At 38.8% G+C, this 18,072-nt stretch overlaps 1 protein-coding gene across 12 annotated transcripts in view; it reads right to left on the bottom strand.

Moving 5' to 3' along the window:
- Positions 1-197: 197 nt before the first annotated feature.
- The window catches only part of rap1gapb (RAP1 GTPase activating protein b), a 104,878-nt gene continuing 87,003 nt past the window's right edge, over positions 198-18,072 (bottom strand). For 9 of the 12 annotated variants that reach the window (XM_013909998.1, XM_013910001.1, XM_013909997.1 and 6 more), the window contains 21 exons: positions 16,539-16,577; positions 16,145-16,330; positions 15,448-15,551; positions 13,322-13,400; positions 13,181-13,234; positions 12,993-13,076; positions 12,795-12,895; positions 12,253-12,382; positions 8,947-9,102; positions 8,705-8,776; positions 8,529-8,615; positions 8,087-8,239; positions 6,512-6,643; positions 5,260-5,337; positions 4,390-4,499; positions 3,945-4,061; positions 3,425-3,554; positions 2,950-3,040; positions 2,446-2,555; positions 1,941-1,986; positions 198-1,812 (listed from right to left, as the gene is read on the bottom strand). In XM_013909998.1, coding sequence (XP_013765452.1) covers positions 1,978-1,986; positions 2,446-2,555; positions 2,950-3,040; positions 3,425-3,554; positions 3,945-4,061; positions 4,390-4,499; positions 5,260-5,337; positions 6,512-6,643; positions 8,087-8,239; positions 8,529-8,615; positions 8,705-8,776; positions 8,947-9,102; positions 12,253-12,382; positions 12,795-12,895; positions 12,993-13,076; positions 13,181-13,234; positions 13,322-13,400; positions 15,448-15,551; positions 16,145-16,330; positions 16,539-16,577 — 2,022 coding nt within the window. In that variant the 3' untranslated portion in view covers positions 198-1,812; positions 1,941-1,977. The remainder of the gene's footprint in view (positions 1,813-1,940; positions 1,987-2,445; positions 2,556-2,949; positions 3,041-3,424; positions 3,555-3,944; positions 4,062-4,389; positions 4,500-5,259; positions 5,338-6,511; positions 6,644-8,086; positions 8,240-8,528; positions 8,616-8,704; positions 8,777-8,946; positions 9,103-12,252; positions 12,383-12,794; positions 12,896-12,992; positions 13,077-13,180; positions 13,235-13,321; positions 13,401-15,447; positions 15,552-16,144; positions 16,331-16,538; positions 16,578-18,072) is intronic. The other 3 variants (XM_013909994.1, XM_013909996.1, XM_013910000.1) reach the window with 3 other exon arrangements.

Here is an 18,072-nt window from a genome sequence, read left to right on the forward strand (position 1 = left end):
CAGTGTTGTGGTTAGCATACAGTGCAAGCACAGATAGATGATGGTACCACATAGTGATGTGCTATAATAACTCAGAGCCACACGAGGGCAGGCTTTATCTACTCAAGGATTCAGGAGGAAAAATGATTTGAATACATCTTCCTTAAATGATTCTGAAAGGCTGTAACTGACATGTGTTACTGTTACATTTGTCTATGTTTTTCTGTGCATGTGTTGTATTGAGAGTGATTTATGCTATAAACAACTTGATGAGTACATTAAACAGTACATTTGGTCCAGTGTTTTAAACTTTTTGTCTCTTTAACTATAAATGCTGTCGTTAATTCACAAAAGACAAAGGTCTGCTTCAGTCACGTCACTGAAATAAATCATCCCTATATGAGCTTTTTCCTTCACAACTAACTTAAAAAAAAAAAGCTTCTCTGCTCGTTTACTGTCGTCAGGAATCAACACAGTACAACTATTGTGAGCAAATATGTACAAATGAATCCATCTCTGCCTCATTTTACATTCAAGCAATCAGGCAGCAGCACAGTGCCTTTAAAAATAACCCTTCTTTAAAGCAGCTCACATGACAGTCATAAAGGCAACTTCAAGACGAGTCACAGTGTAATTTACTTTCAGCAACAAATCGGGTTTTTCAAAAAGGTCAACGTTCAGGAGTATCTCTGAAAATGTAGTGTTTAAGTCACATACATATATTACACTTTACATACAAAGTAGGAAACTTTGACATTTGGCTCTCTATTAGCAGTGTGCACTGCATCTGGAGATGTCGGCTGGTTTTTCGGTAAAACACAAATCACAAGGACAACACCTTTATGTCAAGCATGGCACCAGTTTACAGAGGAGAGGATTTTGACAAGCAGATTTACACCATACACATTACTGCTGTATACACACCTGTACACAGACATCAACAAATGGGGTGTGAAAAAGATCTTTGAAAAGTTCAAAGAACTGCTTTAAGTTTGCAAATTTGATGATGCGTGTCGCTGGTTTGGACACTACAGTAGCTCTGCTTTTGTCTTAAACTAAACCAATAGGGTCAACGTTTCTCTTAAAATAGGTCTCTTTTTCACTGTGGCACAGTTTTTGTCTTTTATATGTAACCCATCAATTAAAAATGAGAAAGGTGAATAATAGTTTTTACATCCACCAGCAACAGCATCATGAAAGTACCCTTGATTAAAACATGACATACTCTTGCTGAAGTTGTAAAACACAACAAATATCTACTGAAGAATACTCGGAAAAGAATACATCAACATTTAAAGACAAAATGCGGCCTTAGATGCAGCCACATACACCTGATACATCAAAGTCAAACCAATATCACAGTGGGATGTGAGTTTGACATTAAAAAACAAAGCTTTCTTCTGTAGTTCAACTCTTTACAGGCTGAACAAACACCAGCTGTGTGGATTTCTTTAACCACTCTTTCAGTGACAAGATTAAATCTCCATTTGAATCCCGATCTTTGAGTTTTTACAGTAAGAATTAGGTTTCGGAGCTTACTGGCCTGAAGAATGAGAAGGCGGGCACATGTACTGTGCATTGCCAGCTGAGAGATGCTGCATGAGTGCAGAGGTCCTTTTCCTTTGTACTGAACAAAACGGAGGTTTTCGCATGGAGATGGTGGTAGGTAGGTGTCTGGGTGTCTGTCATGTCACGCAGCAGATCCAAGTCAAACATAAAAAGTATGATCTGTCAGTTGCTTGATCTGGCTTCTAACTGCTCCTTTTCTGCATTGATGGAGTTGACATGCCCTTGGCTTGCTTCTTTTAGACAAAGATGCCCCTTATTGGAATGCTTAGACAAAAGGGGAGAAAAGGAGAAATACATAAATGGGCAGAAAGAAGCATCAGGTAAATGAAGTAATAAGGGAATGGAGGAATGTGGGAATTTATCCCTTAGGCTGTACCAACATTATAACCTACCTGAAAAATGGATGTCAATGATGGGGCGACAGAGTGGCTAACAGTTCTGCATACAGATAAGGAATGAGAAACCATGGTGCAGTCAATATGCAAATATTTATTGGTTTGCATTGATTCACCTTTCTGTTTTCAGCTATGCTAGTGCATAGTGTCTTTATGTTTACATGTTATATTTATTTGATTTAAAAGGAACAATACACCTTAATTAAGATGAACACTTATGTTAATTGCACAAATTAACTTTCCTCTTGCAAAGCTAAGTTCAACTTATTATGTCAAATATCTCAACATACATACATCCAACTAAACATGTATAGACACCCATTCTTCTGAGAGGATGGTGGGTTTAGTGATTCTCTGGTTTGTCATCTGTTTGGGCTGATTACTAGATCATTTCCGAACAAATGACATCTGCGTTATAGACTTTTGAGTGTTAGATCATTCTACCAATTTCTGAAAGCATTGCGGTGTTATTTGATGACTTGCACCAAGCACTTTGTCTTACCGATGAGAATTTGTGCTCCTGCTGAGTGCGCTCCATCTTTGACCGGCTGTCTGTCCCTTTTGGTTCTAATGTCCTCGCTGCGTCCGGTTGCTGCTGGAGACGTGAAGCTGCTGGAAGGAAGGGGACAGATGTGTTGCTGTCATGGTTAATAAACTCAAGCATATAATGCTGCCAGCTGTTATAAATACAAAAACCCCAATGTGGGGTATGTTTCATGTGGGAAACAGATACATTTTCAGAGTAAATGTGAGTCATTTAGGAAGAGTTCGCTAAATTGTACAAATCATGCCTACTGCTGTTGTTGTTGGTAAGCTCCATATGGGGAAGCTGAGCTCCATCACTCAAGGGTGCTTTAATATTAATTTCTTAGGAAACACAGTGTTATTTTTGCAACTGCCCTATATATATTTCCCCCAGATACTCTTGACATGTGAAACAGTTGACCTTTTGGTAACCACAACTTCAGGATATTACTGAGACAGTAATATGAGCTCCCAAGCTCACCTGGAAGATTTCCTTGGCTGGTACTGTCCTCCACCCCAGAGCTGTACACAAATGAATCTTTTTTGACTGGTGTAACACACGACACACTTTCCTGGAAGAAGAGTAAAGTAAGTTTGATATATAACTTACAATAAGATGAAGGCAGCATAATCAAAACTAAAGTTTTATTCAGTTGTGCATTTGTTTTTGTCTCTTTGTAAATGCAGACAGTCTATCTGAAAGAAATAGCTAGAATGTCCTAACTAGAATGGAGTGATATCCATCAAGCCTTCTCATGGGTTTTTCCCCCCAGTTGTTCAGCTTACAGCAAATAACAGATAAGAACCAAAGCGATACTTTCACTGCAGTAAATGTGGAATAAATGCTGATGGAAGCACTTGTGGATCATTAATGCTAGGACGCTGATGACTTATTTTGGCTTTGGAGGAAGTAACCTTTATGCATGCACTTGATAATGTGTAATTACTCCACCTACCAGTCCAGTGTCGTACTCCTCTTCTGCTTCATGCTCCTCCACGACGCTGGCAAAGCTGCTGGCATTGGAGGAGGAGCGGGAAAGGTCCTGCGCCTCAGGGATAGATGGTGCCCTGCAACACATTGCCAAACTACACACCTGGGTCACTCTGATCACATAATCACTTTGTGGTTTCCTTCTACTGAGTTCATTAAGGAAGGTTAAAAAAATAAAATAAAATAAAGTGCACTTTAAAAGTCTAATTACTTTGCCATCTTTATGTCAGAGTTCATCTGTTGTTCCTGAAAAAAGCAGTTACAAGCAAAAGAACCATAGTTTGATCACAGTTTGACTGAATAATGTGAATGTTTGGGGTTGTTATATTCATTTGGCTGAAGAGGATTAGGACTATGACTTGGAGAGCAATCGTCCATGTCACTGTTCCATTCTACAAAATACAATGCAGCCTTTTCAAACTGATTCAATGTGTGTGACTATAATACAAAGTAGTATACTCTTACATAATGAAATTAACAGTCACCTGTTCTTTGTGGTAGGAAACTCTGGAGAACTGTGATTGGAGGAGTTGTCTGATTTGTTTTCCTGTGACATGTGGCTACTCTCTGGTGTCCTCTGGGTGTTGGGTGATACTTCTCGGCTTCAGGAAAGGATATAAAGTAGTCAAAATAGCTCATCTGATTTCGTTTAACAATAAATGGTTACAGTGCATTCATATCACTCAGCATGGCTCCACCCTAAAACTGAGCATTATGAGCTGAACCACTGACAGCAACCAACAGCTGTGCAGTTGTTGTTTTTTTAATCAAATCAAGCATTGACAAGCCCTTCTCTTAGGATTTGATCTTACACAGTGCATTTTCTAATAGCTGTATCCCTCATTTTAATGTCCTGTCTTCCATCTGTTACAACACTGTTCTCTCTTCACTACCCACTCTCTGCTGATCAGCTCTGCTCTGTCCTCTCACCTCCTCTCTTGGACCTCCTGGATGTTCTCGATGCCAATAGCACTACTGCGACGGGAGCTGAACGGCCCAGACTTTTTCCTGGTTGGGCTTTTCCCAGGAATGATCAATGACTGACGGTGGGTAGGGAGAGGAAAGTAAGACACACAGTTTGGGGATAGTGTAATAACAACAAAACATGATATGCAGTGCATAAAGTGAAGCTTTCTACATGTAGAAATATCTTGTAGAGGAATTCTGAAGTAACGGTTGGATAAATCCTGAGTTAAAGTTATGACAAACTTGTAAAACATTTTATTTTACAAATCCGTGATGAACTTGGCTCCAGACAAAAATTCATTATATATTCTATAACTGATTATTTTTACTCTTATCTCTGAACATCTCATCATCTCTGACATTTTATTTTCTTAGGTGCAGCGTGTACATCAGCTTGGCTGGTGCACACTTTTAATTTAAGACGCAGTATGATTCATTGATGTGCGACTGTCTATGAGAACATAAGTGGGAGTTTGTTTATCTTCTCCTTTTACAATATATTTTTCTCTTGCAGTTACTTTTAACTAACTTAAAAGTAAAATGGTGCAAACAAATTCGTGCATGAAAGTCCTGACACTGATCTGCCTTCTGTCTACCAAAACCCATGATGGTTGTGCAAATGAATGAAATGAAGGAAATTGTAATTAAAACTATAACCCGACAAGTATCATTATAACTGATAAATTCTTCAAATCTGAAAACCTCTCACAGCCACAGGAATGAAACCGTATTTTAAACTTAAAACAGGGCAAATACTAATTAAACATTACATTATACAAAGACAATAGTAAATTAAAGAAATGTTTTAAATAAGTAGGTAGAATATACGTGGACCTCTTCTATTGTTCCTATCCCTATGGCACTGCCTCGACGTCCATATTTACTGGGACTTTTCCCTGGGACAAGCAATGACTGAGGTACACAAAACAGGGCAAGGAAAGCAGAAACAGAGAGAGAGGAGATTGAAAAAGCAAGAGGGGGAAGGAAAAGAAAAGAACACATCATAAGATCTCATGCGAACAGCACAGAGAATTTAAACAGCAAGGTGCAAAAAATGCTTAAAAAGGAGACTGCAACGTGACTCAACAGAGAAGACATAATATCGAGGAAACAGTGAAAGGCGTTATAGAGCAGAAGCGGGTTGGGGTCCAACATAGGAGGGCACAGCAGGATATAGTCTCAAGGTAGCGGGGCAAGCCAGCAGTTTCTGCCCTGAGGGATACAAGTTAGTTTAGTGATACATTCAGAAAAAGAAGAAATGGGACAAAAAGGCTGATGCAAACCAAAGGGTAGCTTCCAAAATGTGTCTTCTTTTATTAACTGGATTAGTAAAGTTAGTAACCAAATGGCACGCTGCAGCAAATCTTAAACAAGTTTGAAAAGAAATTATCTATCTTTCAAAGAGACACAAACAAGACAGTAAGCTCCTATGGTTTGTGCCATGCATCTTCTTCAGCCACACATGCACAAGGCTGCTTAAAAAAATTACAATATTTGCAGGAGGATATATGACAAAGCACAGCAAGGAGCAAGGGAGTCTGGGTAGTCATACAGCAGCTGGACTGAGCTCACTTCACAACTTGGAATAGAGACTAGACTGGGGCTCACAAGCAATCATTCATCTATATATACTGATAAGAAAATCACTGGGTTAATTCCACAGCTGACATTATTTTATAACATTATCCTAGAAGTCTGTCACTCTTTGTGAAGATAACGATTCTTTAAACAGATGAGGATGAATGACAAATGGCGAATGAGCTCTTCTGGTAATTTTCCAAATAAAAAAAGGTATTAACATGAACACTATGAACTGTACTTGGAAAAAGGCTGATTAGTGAAATCTGATTTAGTAAAAGCAGCAGTGAATTTAAAATCTAGGGAATGAAAGTGAGTGTTTGATGTTAACATACTGATCAAAGTAAAGTGCTCCGATGTGCCAACAAGAGTAATTTCCCAAAGTGCTTCTTACGAGAAAGAATAGTGGTTAATTTATTTTGTATGTGAACCCACTGCTCTGCGAGTATACTATACCCTGAATCTAAGTGTTAGGTGGGCAACGTGTGAACCAAAATGGGCTACTTACAATCCCTGGGGTTTTGGGACTCTCTGCGGGATTGTGGGTAAAGCTGCCACTGTGACTAGTGGAGACTGTGTGTGACTTCTTGTTACTGAGGCCCATGGCGTCCATAGACTGGCTTCTGCTGCGGATGACCCGCTACAGAGAGAAATGAGGAGATGCTGTCAGTGGATCCACGTTAATATGTGGAAACACAACACCCTGATGAATAGTGCAAAGCATTATATACTTCAAATGATTGTGAATCTATACTGAAATCTAATCGAAATTAAAATGATTATGTGTTTTCTATTTTTTTTTATTTTGCTAGAGCAGACCACTCTATGTATTATTATGCATTCTAAAACCTTTAGTGGAAATCAGTGGAATGATTTAACTGACATGTACTTCTTCAACTATATTCCACATAGTGCCAACTGAGATTTGTTCCACCTGGTCCACTGTTTCTCTTTAATTTCATATCAATATGATTCTTTGAGCTACATGCTATACATTACATAAATGTACATCACAGTAAGTGTGATATAAAGCTAAGGGATAAAATGTGTTTATATGGGCATGTATGTGTGCATTGGTGTGCTTAAATGTGCATATGCAAGTGTATGGATGTATGCATGATTATTTATTGAACACTTAGGGGCAGTGCAGGATAGCATGTAGAGGGGAGAGCCTGTGTGGAGGACAAGTAGGTTCACAGAGGATTTAAGAGAGTGTAGGCTTTGCAGGCATTAAGGATGGAAATTGGCACTTAACACGGTGAGTTTTGGAGTTGGGTTTTGTGTCATGAGCAAAAAAGACCAAGACTATTATGAGAGAAAGTAGAAGAGGGAGTAGAACAGTATATAGAGAGCCAGAAAAAAGACCAAGCGGCAAGACCATTCTCGACAGTGAGAAAGAAAAATGAGGTAGGATTTCTTGGGTGGGAGCTCATCTGTGCTCATCTATATAAGTTTATGAATGTATGGAAGAAAGACAGACATTAGCAAACAGCAGAGCAAGAGAGGATGAAAGAAAGGCTTTATATATATCTCTGAAGTTGCAGAGAAACAGCAGAAAAGATGACCTAGAACTAGTGATCATCACAGAGCAAAGAGCAAAACAGCAAAGGAATGCTGCCCATGAGGAGACATCCAAACTGCACCATCAGCTCCCTAATGAGGGGTCATTAAATCGTTCATCAGGCACACACCATCACAGCTTCTACTGCCGTGCCTCAGCAGCTGAGCTATGCTCCACCACCCTAATGGTCATTGATGGAGCGCTCTCAGTCAGAGCAAAGTGCCTTTCATACACAACAGGACACTCCACAGCCTCAAAACCATACCATCATGTGAGAACACACTGAGTTCAGCAGTCACAGCCAAGTAAGGAATGCAAATGCCACAGGACTGGTCCTTTGAGATACCGCAGATTTTCAATGCTTTGTTTTTTGATGTGTGAATACCCAGAATCCCAGCCAAGAGACAGAGGACGCACAAAATAAAGCACCTTAAAAGTTTCTCCACTCATCACTATTCTCTCTCATGCATGTAGAGTTGCAGATTACCAAGGCACTCCATCAAATGAGGAATGACAGTTTACCTTGAATGATTCAAAGAAGCCTCCTCCTCCTCCTCCACCTCCTCCACCCCCATTCTCCAGCTTATCTTCGTCGCCACCCAGACCCATCATGGACTGACTGTTTATGTGCAGCTCCTCATATAGGGTTTCCAAAAGTGCCGAACGAGTTCGCTCCTGACAACAACAAACAAGACAATTCGTTTTCATACCGACCATAAACCTAATATTCACCATTTAAAAGGAGGGATTGAACAATTGCTTCAGGATGATAAACATCAGCAACGACGCTGATAAGAATCAGGGTTGTTGCCTGAGATGATTTGGACAACAATCTATGTTTCCACTTCGTATCAGTACAGCCAGCAGGATGCAGACCTGTGCAAACAGGCGTGTGCTTAAGTCTGCATCAACACTACAGACATTCACACTCCCTTGGCACAATTTGCTCCAGTGTGCTTCTCACCTCTAACTTGGCAAACTTCTCAGCCTTGTAGCAGGCGTATTCTGCATTAATGAGTTTAGTGAAGAGGAACTCATAAAACTCAGGGCCCTGAATAAAACAAAAAAAAGGTGAGAGGTCAGAGTAAAATATTTTTTTAAATCTGTGTGGTGAAAAAGGAAAATATGGCGTTAACTGACCTTTTTGAAGATGGCAGGGTCAGGCAAAGCAGGCCCAAAGAAGGGTACATCATCTCTTGCTGTCACAGAAACCTAAAAAAGAAAGCAGGTAAGCCTAGAGACTGAAATACACATGCCACTATTAGAAACTAGAGAGCAGAATAAAATTCCTTAATTATGGATGAGCAAATCTATAAATGGGTGTTACAAGTCCCTATTGTTCAAATCCTCTTGATACAGTATTGACTGTCCTTAGAACCAACCTTGTAGGTGACATTGTCTGTACATGCATTTTCCACCTGCACCACCACATATGCATGCAGGAAGTTGGACTGGATCATGTCTGGTACAAAGGGCGTATTTTCCTCCTGGAACACGATGGCCACAATGTCGTTGCCTATGTGTCTCTTTCTCTGCAGCTGGGGGGCACAGATAAACAAAGCTAACAACAGCGGAAACATCTCAAATGACCACTTCTGCTAACACAAATACAGGCCTGTCAAAAAAAAAAACAACGCCAACAAATGCCCCAAAAAGACTGACTGGCAAGGTAGACATGACTTTAATCCAAAAGAGCACAATCTCTCCCTCTGAAACGCATGACGCCATCAGCCAAAAAATTAAATCCATCTTGAAGCTCTTGTTCCAACAATTTAATAAGATGAAAAATCTCAATATTTTACAGAAAATAAATATATATACAAAAAACATGCAACTCATGGGTGTATATAGCATTTCTGAAAGTACAGACAGAAATCTGCTTTGGGAAACAGATTTTCACTGTAAGACTGAGTTCGAATTATTTAAGAAAAGTGTGGATATTTTAGTAATTAACACTTCTCAGTATCAGTGGAGGTACTGCAAACTCAAACAGAAAATGCTTTATGAATCTGCTGACGACTGAATGTTATCATGGCTGCAAAATAACTTCATCTTCTTTGCTGCCAAAAGCTTCAAGTTGCCAGAAGGACACTCATGCATCTGGAGGACAAAGGGACTGTTCTCAAGTATTAAAATTTGTATCCAAGCGGTATCTTTCAAAAAGCTCTGCATTAGGGATATCTTCTTCCTTTGCTCAAGCATGAATAGATGTTGTCACTTCATTGCCTTTTTGCTAGGAACTTTGATTAAACAGCTCACAAGCTTCGATGACTATCTAAGAAGACTATCTAATTTTTTCTCTTCCTTCTAAAAGAAGAAAAGGACTTTCCAGGAGTCAAAGCATATTTCCTGTTTGAGACATAATAGCGTCCCATATTTCTTTTCAGGAACCAAGCAGTAAAATAATTTGAGAAGCTACTGAATGTGGGGAATATCATATCATATTCAGTTCAGCCCACCAAACTAGAAGAAAGATGCTTATCGTGGAAACCGTGTGACCCAAATGTTACCACTGCATATAAGTGGAGGGAAGATATATCAGATTTTGCAAATGGATACAATTTGGTGATAAAGGAAATCAATCAATCAGAGGGATGTATTCTCATTGCAGGCAGCCTTTATTAAAAAAAAAAAAAAAGGACCCACAGAAAACTCCCCAGTACTGTGACACTTGCTCAGCAGCAGCATTCACTTATTAGCCTTTGTCTTTGACAGACTAATTAACAGCCTTTTTCTAAAGCTACTTAACACCTGTTGAAAAGAGCTCTTGTGTTGGCTGGTGCTCGTGTTAGAGTCAACCAACTGGAAGCAAAATACAATACAGCAAATAGGATTTAGAGATGATTATGGTGTTTGCTTTTCTACTAGAAGTTTAATAAGGTTATAACTTTGTTTGTTGTTTGTTTGTTTGTTCATATGAAGAAGACATGTTTCTGATTCTGGGAAGTGTTTATAAATATGCCAGTTTATTACTTAAAAAAAAAAAAGTGAAATTATGTGAAAAAACATCAAAGATGCTCTCAATCAGTCTCACAGCTGATGGTTTTCTGATAACTTTATCACAACTGAGTTTATCTGCAAAATGAGTTTTATGTAACTGTGTTGAAAGTCTGATAGGAATTAAGTCAAGTTTTACTATTTTTATCAATTTAAGCTGAATATTGTAAGGTTTTGTAAAGAATGCATTTTCTGACAGTAATGAAGGTGAATTAGATTACACATGGCTATGATTCATGTCATCCAGGCTACTACTGCATCACCCCTGAGCTGATTATCTGTCGGCTTCAGTATTTACTCACACAACGACTCTCTGAAACCAAACAGCTGAAGACGCTCTATCTAATTTTTCCAAGCACTGCAATCGTATACCATCACCACACACAAACAGGCTAAGCGTATGTGTCACTGATTTGAAACACTTGACATCTGTTATTACTGTAAGACCTTTCAAATCTGATTACATTCAGTAAGGTCTGGCAACAGAAATCTTTTACTTTTTCCTCCCTAAAGTACTGAATACTGAGCTATTACTCTTGCACCTTGCCTTCTTTTCCTGAGTTCCCTGATGAATCATCTCATGTGGGTGTTGTTTATGCTCTCTGTATCTCTCCATGCCTAGGCAATATGGACCATCTGTACAGGGTTACTGCGGTAACAAAGTTCAAACCACTCTAGAAGGGACTGAAGAGCAGCTAAGGACTAATGCAGCTCACTGCAACATAACATCAAATAGATAAAAGTCTTTAAGAGAGGAGAAACTTCAGTACAAAAAAGACCACTGTAATTCTAGTGGAAATGGTAACCCTTAAAATGCTATTTCTCTCTGGGGTAAGTGAGCACAACAAACATGGAATTACTTCCATTGTTAATATCTGCCAATCCCTGGAATCCTGTAATAAAAATAGCAAACAAACATGGAAGATATGTATGTACAGTTCTGAAAACAAAAGCTTTAGAAGGGCTCTATGCAGTCCTGGACATAGGCACCTTGCAGTCATTAAGCCAACCATGAACTCCTCTGTACATGAGGCCATCTGTCTGACAGTTTGGCCTAAATTATGTCACACAACAGGTCAATGATCCCAAGCACACAACAAATCTGCAACTGATGTGCTGAAAAAGAAAACAATCAGTGTTGAAATAGGCCCAGTCAAAGTCGCTGAGCTTAATCTGACCAATATGATGTAAACCAGGCTTCTTTCTTTGAGGCCGACCTTTAAAGTGAACTCAGAATTGTGATATTGATGGCATCAAAAGCTGAACTAAGGTCAAACACCAGAAATCAATATTAGAAAAAAATAAACAAATTTATAACATGTTAGAGGAGTCTCGCTCGTTACCTTTAATAACGAGCCAGAAAAGCTGTTTACTTCAAGCTGTTTTTAGTCTCAATATAGTGTTTATTGTAAGACTAGGGCAGTTCTTCTCAACAACTCTCAGCAAAAAAGCAAAGAAGTATCCCTGATGTACAATTTTAATCCTTATTTTTTCCACTTTGCACATCAAAGTTACAAATGAACATGATTCATCTCCCTTTATCACCACTGAGTTAAATGCCTTGACCCGCCAGCTGCTGCTGCAGATGCATGAATGTGTCACAAGCACAGACCTTTACAAATCGATTACTGAAGGTCCTGAAAACACAAACTGGTTTCCTAAATGATTAATCATTGGCATTATCACTATACCTGCTGTGAGTCTCCTTCTGTGTAAGGCAGTTTGGTGGACACATGAAACATGATCTCCTTATTGTGAAAATGTGTGTAGACGGATTCTGTCCCTGTCTGGCCATGAGTGACATCGAGTCCCCCCCGAAAACTGAAAAAGAAAGGAAAGAGAAGACAAAAGAAAGATAAGGGCAGAGGCAAAAAAATAAGAGAGGAGGAAACAAGAGAAGAAGGCAAGTATAACACTGTGGTTAACAGCAGAGAGACACAAGACAGAAGAGAATGATAAAGTGGAAAAGTGGAACATAGGTGCGTGCTCTCTGACAACTGTCCATCCATACTGATTCATCATTGGGGAAATGCCAAGGGCACTTTTTTTGCTTGCTTAATCCCTCAGTCAATACTACAAATATCAGGGCTTTTTACATTGCTCTTTAAGCCAACACTGATCAATAGAATGATGCATCTCACATCATATTCGAGTGAGAATAACCAAAAGTGCTTTAAAAGGTCAGTTTTTCTGTTTTTGGGGGAAAGACTTCACAATGCAAAACTGTCCAAACCCTTTAAAGTCATGAAGTTCAATCTTATGGCCCAGAAACTCCAAGAACTCAACAAAGGCTGGACTTTCTTCCATGTTCCCAAATAGCTCCTCCTCTGATGTCTGCAGGGAAGAAGCAAATAAAATTTTCAGGAAGAGTGACTTCAAAAGCTGAAATAAGCTGAAATAAGCTGCAGCAGCATCACTGAAGTGCACTCACCTGACCAAACTTTTGATAAATAACCCCAAACTTGAAATTGTTGCTAATTACATGCTCATCAAAGGTGACAATGAGCCTTGATGCCTGAGGATAAGAGAAAATTGAGTTTCTAGTCCGATTCATGGTACTTTAGTATTGCGGGATAACGCGGATCAAAAGGTAAAGTGGCAATGAGGAGTACTGCTTACCTTCGGATAGAGGACAGGGTAAAACCTATCCACGTTTACTTCTTCACAAACAAGCTGTGAATGAAAAAATACACTTGACAAAGTCAAATTATATGCAGAGAGATGTTTTTTGTGTGTATGAAGATAATCATACGTTTTTACCTTGGCCATCTGAACCACGTTGGGGAACTCAGTAAGGCAGGAAATGGGAATCACATCATGATAAGTTTTTTGTTTTGTGCTGAAAGGCAAAAAATATGAAAAGTCAAAACGTCCTCTGTTCTATTTCTAATCCAAAGGAATCCTGCTGGGTTTTTGGTTTCTTTCTATGATGCTTTGCCTCCAAGCAATTGAGCTGTCAATTCAAAGAGGACCTTTCCTATAGATGTTGTGTGAAGCCGGGAGCATAATGGTCTTTACACATGATGTTTCCGAGCCAAAATTGCCTGGAAGAGGGTTGAATGGGGGTGTGTGTGTGTGTGTGTGTGTGTGTGTGTGTCTAGTGGTGGTGGGGAGTATAAGGAGTACAATAAGCAATACTAGGAAATCTGCACACCCAGTGAATGCTTAAAAGCAGTCTGTGTCCAGAAATTCTGAACAATAAACAGTACATACAGCAGCACTTCACTTTTGGATCTTTCTCATCAAGAGTTACTAAAGATGAGAAGATTGATATCACTTTCATGATATATATACAAAGATAATATCAGGCTAGAGGCAGCCAGTTAACTTAGCAAAAAAGTCTGCCTCTGTATAAAAGTGAAAATCCAGCGCTAAAGCTAATTAACTCCAAATATATAACTCTAGTGTGCAAAACTTTCCCTCAAACACCACTCACAGGGTTGCAAGCATGACTTAAAAGTTACTCAGCCTGCATGCTTTGGATTTCTCTACATGCTTAAATCATGTATACTGACTCACTAAAAAAAGAGCTTCCCTGAAAACGTATTCATTGTACCCTCTGATGAAATTTCAAAAATCAAACTTATTATGTAGAGGTCTCAAAAACTCATACAAACTCATGCATAAAATATTATATATTTGGCATGGAATTAAATTTGTACTCTGCAGGAACAATAATATGGAGTTATATATACTCAGATGATCATACTTTCAAGGGTATAGATGATAATAATACCACCATTCATAAGTAGCACTTATGCAGTTACTGAAGGAACTGTGAGTGAATAGCATACATACATTAAAGGTTATATGGCATGTGATGCAGGAAAGCTGGATGTAAACTCGGGGTGAGAAAATACCGTGTCATTGCTGTCTATAGGGGCATTTCCAGTAAAAACAATAAAAACAGGTTATGCCTTATCATGGAAATCATACAGGTGCTTTAAATATAACTGTGCGTCACTGCCTATGGCTACACAATTCGAGGTGACTGTGGGTGGTGCCCACCCACTGAGAAACATCACTGTGTGAAAAATGTTGTGGGCAGAGTGGCTGTTACCTCACTGCACACTCATCCACTCCGAGGCTTCATTAACAAAGAGGAAACACAGCTCTTAAAATCAAGAGGAATCTCTCAGGTGCTAAAATTAATTCACAGGTTGTACGGTGCACTGAGTTCTGCCTCACTCCCCCTCATCAGTCTCAAGGAGAATATGAAGGAGTGGTGAAGCTCACTGAGTGAGATTTAGGTGATTGTGGGTGGCACTGCACATGCACAGCGCAGATATTGCTGAGTATCCTTCTTTTTAACAGTTTTAAATCCATATTTGTACACAAAGGTGTTTGTAATTATACTGTATATTATATCACCTACTTTTATATTGACTACAATAAAATGATTGATACAATGCTCAGCTGGACTCTTGTCTAAGTGTTCATTATTACTGGCGATTGCATTTTAAAATGCATAACTGAGGCAACCTGTGAGAACCACTGACTGTATTGGGGGAACTGAGAATGCTACCTTGCTCTGTGACATTTTCACTTGATTTAAAGTTTTTTTTGAACAAAAAGAAAATGTATCCAGTGAGGCATGTAAAAAAATACTCAGCACTTAATAGGTGTATTTTGGAAACTGTCAGTACATGCAAAGAAAACAAATAAGGAGAGTTATTGGACTGTTGCAGATTCGGTGTAAGAAAAGGCAGTGAAGACAGAAAATAAGTGAGAAACAGAAATATGAAAAGACAAAATGAGATAAAGGTAAGTGGTGGAGGGGTAGGGGAGTAAAGTCAAGGGCTGTGATTATAAAAGAAAACTCAGGTGAATAAAATCACAAATGGTGCAGGAAACAAGTCAGAGATAAAGATAATAGGAAACTGTACCGAAGCATCAAGCGCAGATGCTCTTGATCCCCAATGACATCATACTTCATTGAAAAGACCAAGTGGCCCAGGGCAGCATCCATGGTGTAGTAATTAAAGTGTTCCTAGGGGAAGATACGCAGAGGAAATTTTAATGGAAGAAGACATATTGTTCCAATAGTTAGCAATAGAATAATAAAAATGTTTTTGTAAATTACAAATAAAGAGGCTTAAAGAAAAAGGCTTCTGTTTAAGGAAAGTGGTTGACCTCCTCTTGCAGAAAATGTACGAGCGTACATTGAGACAACTTTTGCGAAATCTTGTGTTGCAATGCCAATTTCTTTTGCTACACAATAGATTTGCATTTAAAGTAGACAGTTGGCTTCACACCACAAGATGAGACTTTTGCCAGTTTTAAGAAAATGCTAATAATTATACTGTAAGTCTTCAGAAAGCCAACTACTATTACTCTGTGCCTAATGTTTCCAAATGACACAAACACACACGTTCTTCCCTTGCTTTCATTGCCCTGTGCCTAAGTGTTAGATGTGTCAGGAGTTTTTAGAAACAAGTGTTATTTTATAAGAGGCTCAATCAAAAGATGGGTCTTCCTCAATATACTTGCACATTTCAAGATTACATACTAGAATAAAGAAATAAAGATTAATCCTTTAAAACAAAGGAAAAGAAAGAATAGATTTTGCTTCTTGAGTTTTACCTTGCCCATGAACTGCTTCCTGTAGATCTTTGCAGTACTGTTTGTTTCCAGTTTAATGTGGGAGGTAGAACAGAGAGGTTGATCTGCCTCTGGTGGGTCTTTAGGTTCATGATTGGTCCCCTCAATCCAGTAGCCTCCAAACTGGGGCAGGAGTATGAGTGGAAAAGGACTGCTGCGACCCAGAACCTGGAAGTCACAGGAAATAATGATAACAGAGAAAAGTAAAGTATAGTACCATTATTAATAGTGAGTGTTTGGCACCATGCACTGCATTGCTTTCACTGCCTCAGAAACTGTGTATTCCCATTTGAATCTTTAGCATTACAGTTTCTGACATCTTTAAAATTGCTTTGTAGTGTGTAAACTATTTATACGGAGGATATGTGGACTATACCTCATGAACGCTGGGATAAGGGATGTAGTCTTCTTCTGTCTGCGGGGACAGAAATGAATATGAGTCAGGCTGGCAAACAGCCGCTTGTAGTCATACTTTCAGTTTTGGTTCTTTGGAAAACAACGATGAGCACAGACACTGTGACAGAATATTAACTACAGTAGGTTTCAGTTCTGCATTGTTCTGTTACTTTTTCTTACTCTGAAATCACGAAAGAGGCCACACTGTCATCTTTCTTTGAGAAATAATAAATGAATAAACGCTTTAGCTCTTTTGTTATTCAAGAAACTGTTATCTAAGGCTTCAGTCTGTATTCATTGTCCCAGCTTTGATTACGTAACTATTAAAAGGTTATTTAAACTTGGCTGTCATCTGGCAAAGGTTTACATATTTTATAACCTCCAGTATCTGGGTGTTACAACCCCCCAGGGTCAAAATGATAACAGGACAACCCTTCACCAACAGTTATATTCATCTGGATGTCTAAAAGTTGACATTATAAAGGCTTACTTTCAGTTATTGGTAGCTAATATGTGCTGCAATGTGTAGTAAAAAAATCCCTGAACAACACATAATAGCAAATATTTTCTCTCATTTTATCCTCTTACACTTGTATTCACTTGCTGCAGCATTAATTTTTAATGCTTGTTGCACTCCATACCAACATTCGCTCAATTTAATATACTGGTTTTCTCTTTTCCTCAAGAATGTTTCATGTTTCCAGCAAAGCATAGCAAGATTTCTTTCATTACAAGCTACGGGCAACATGTGGCAGAAGTGACACTGAGAACTTTGTGAAATGTGTAAATGAAGGTCACACTCCCTTACATAACAGTTCTTGTGACAATGCACAGAGGGAGAGGTCAGAAATGAAGAAACTTGGTGGACCAGTAAGAATGTAAGCAATTTTATGGCAATTTATATATAGTGAACGACTTAACTGATAGATGCTGTCATTCATACATCAAGTGCAGGAGCAGTTGATGGAAAAAGCAACTCTCCATTGATGGTCTTTTACAAGATTTCCTGGCTGATGAATTTACCCAAAATATACTTCTGTTGACATATGTGCAAATAATTTGGTCTCTGTTTGTTTTCATGGTATGAGCTAAAGTTAGTGGGAGAAGTTAATATTAAATATTAGTACAAAGGATATGATACCAACATGATAATACAAAGAAGGCTTGTTTGGCACTAAATAATCACTTGTTTTTTTAATTTCAAGGTATAAGCAGATGTGATTATAAAAACCACAAATATCAAAAGCCTTGCATAATTAAATTCTGGCCATCATCTCGGCCATGTCCAGACAGCTTCCTGCACCGGTGCTATTTTTAGATCCCTCCCTGGATGTCTTGTTCAGACTTACAAGTTATGTGTTACAATTTTACCATGAAACTCAGACATGGGAGGAAAACACATATGAACTTCTGTTTGACCCAAAATTCGTGTGGAGAACTGTCAGTAGTGATACGTGCTGGGTCCCTGGCTATGGCCTAGTAGTTTTCCACAGTTTTTAGCAGACAAGTCCACA

The sequence above is a fragment of the Pundamilia nyererei genome, unplaced genomic scaffold (genome assembly GCF_000239375.1).
Source record: "Pundamilia nyererei isolate P.nyererei 1_Seehausen unplaced genomic scaffold, PunNye1.0 scaffold00034, whole genome shotgun sequence".
Lineage (NCBI taxonomy): Eukaryota > Metazoa > Chordata > Actinopteri > Cichliformes > Cichlidae > Pundamilia > Pundamilia nyererei.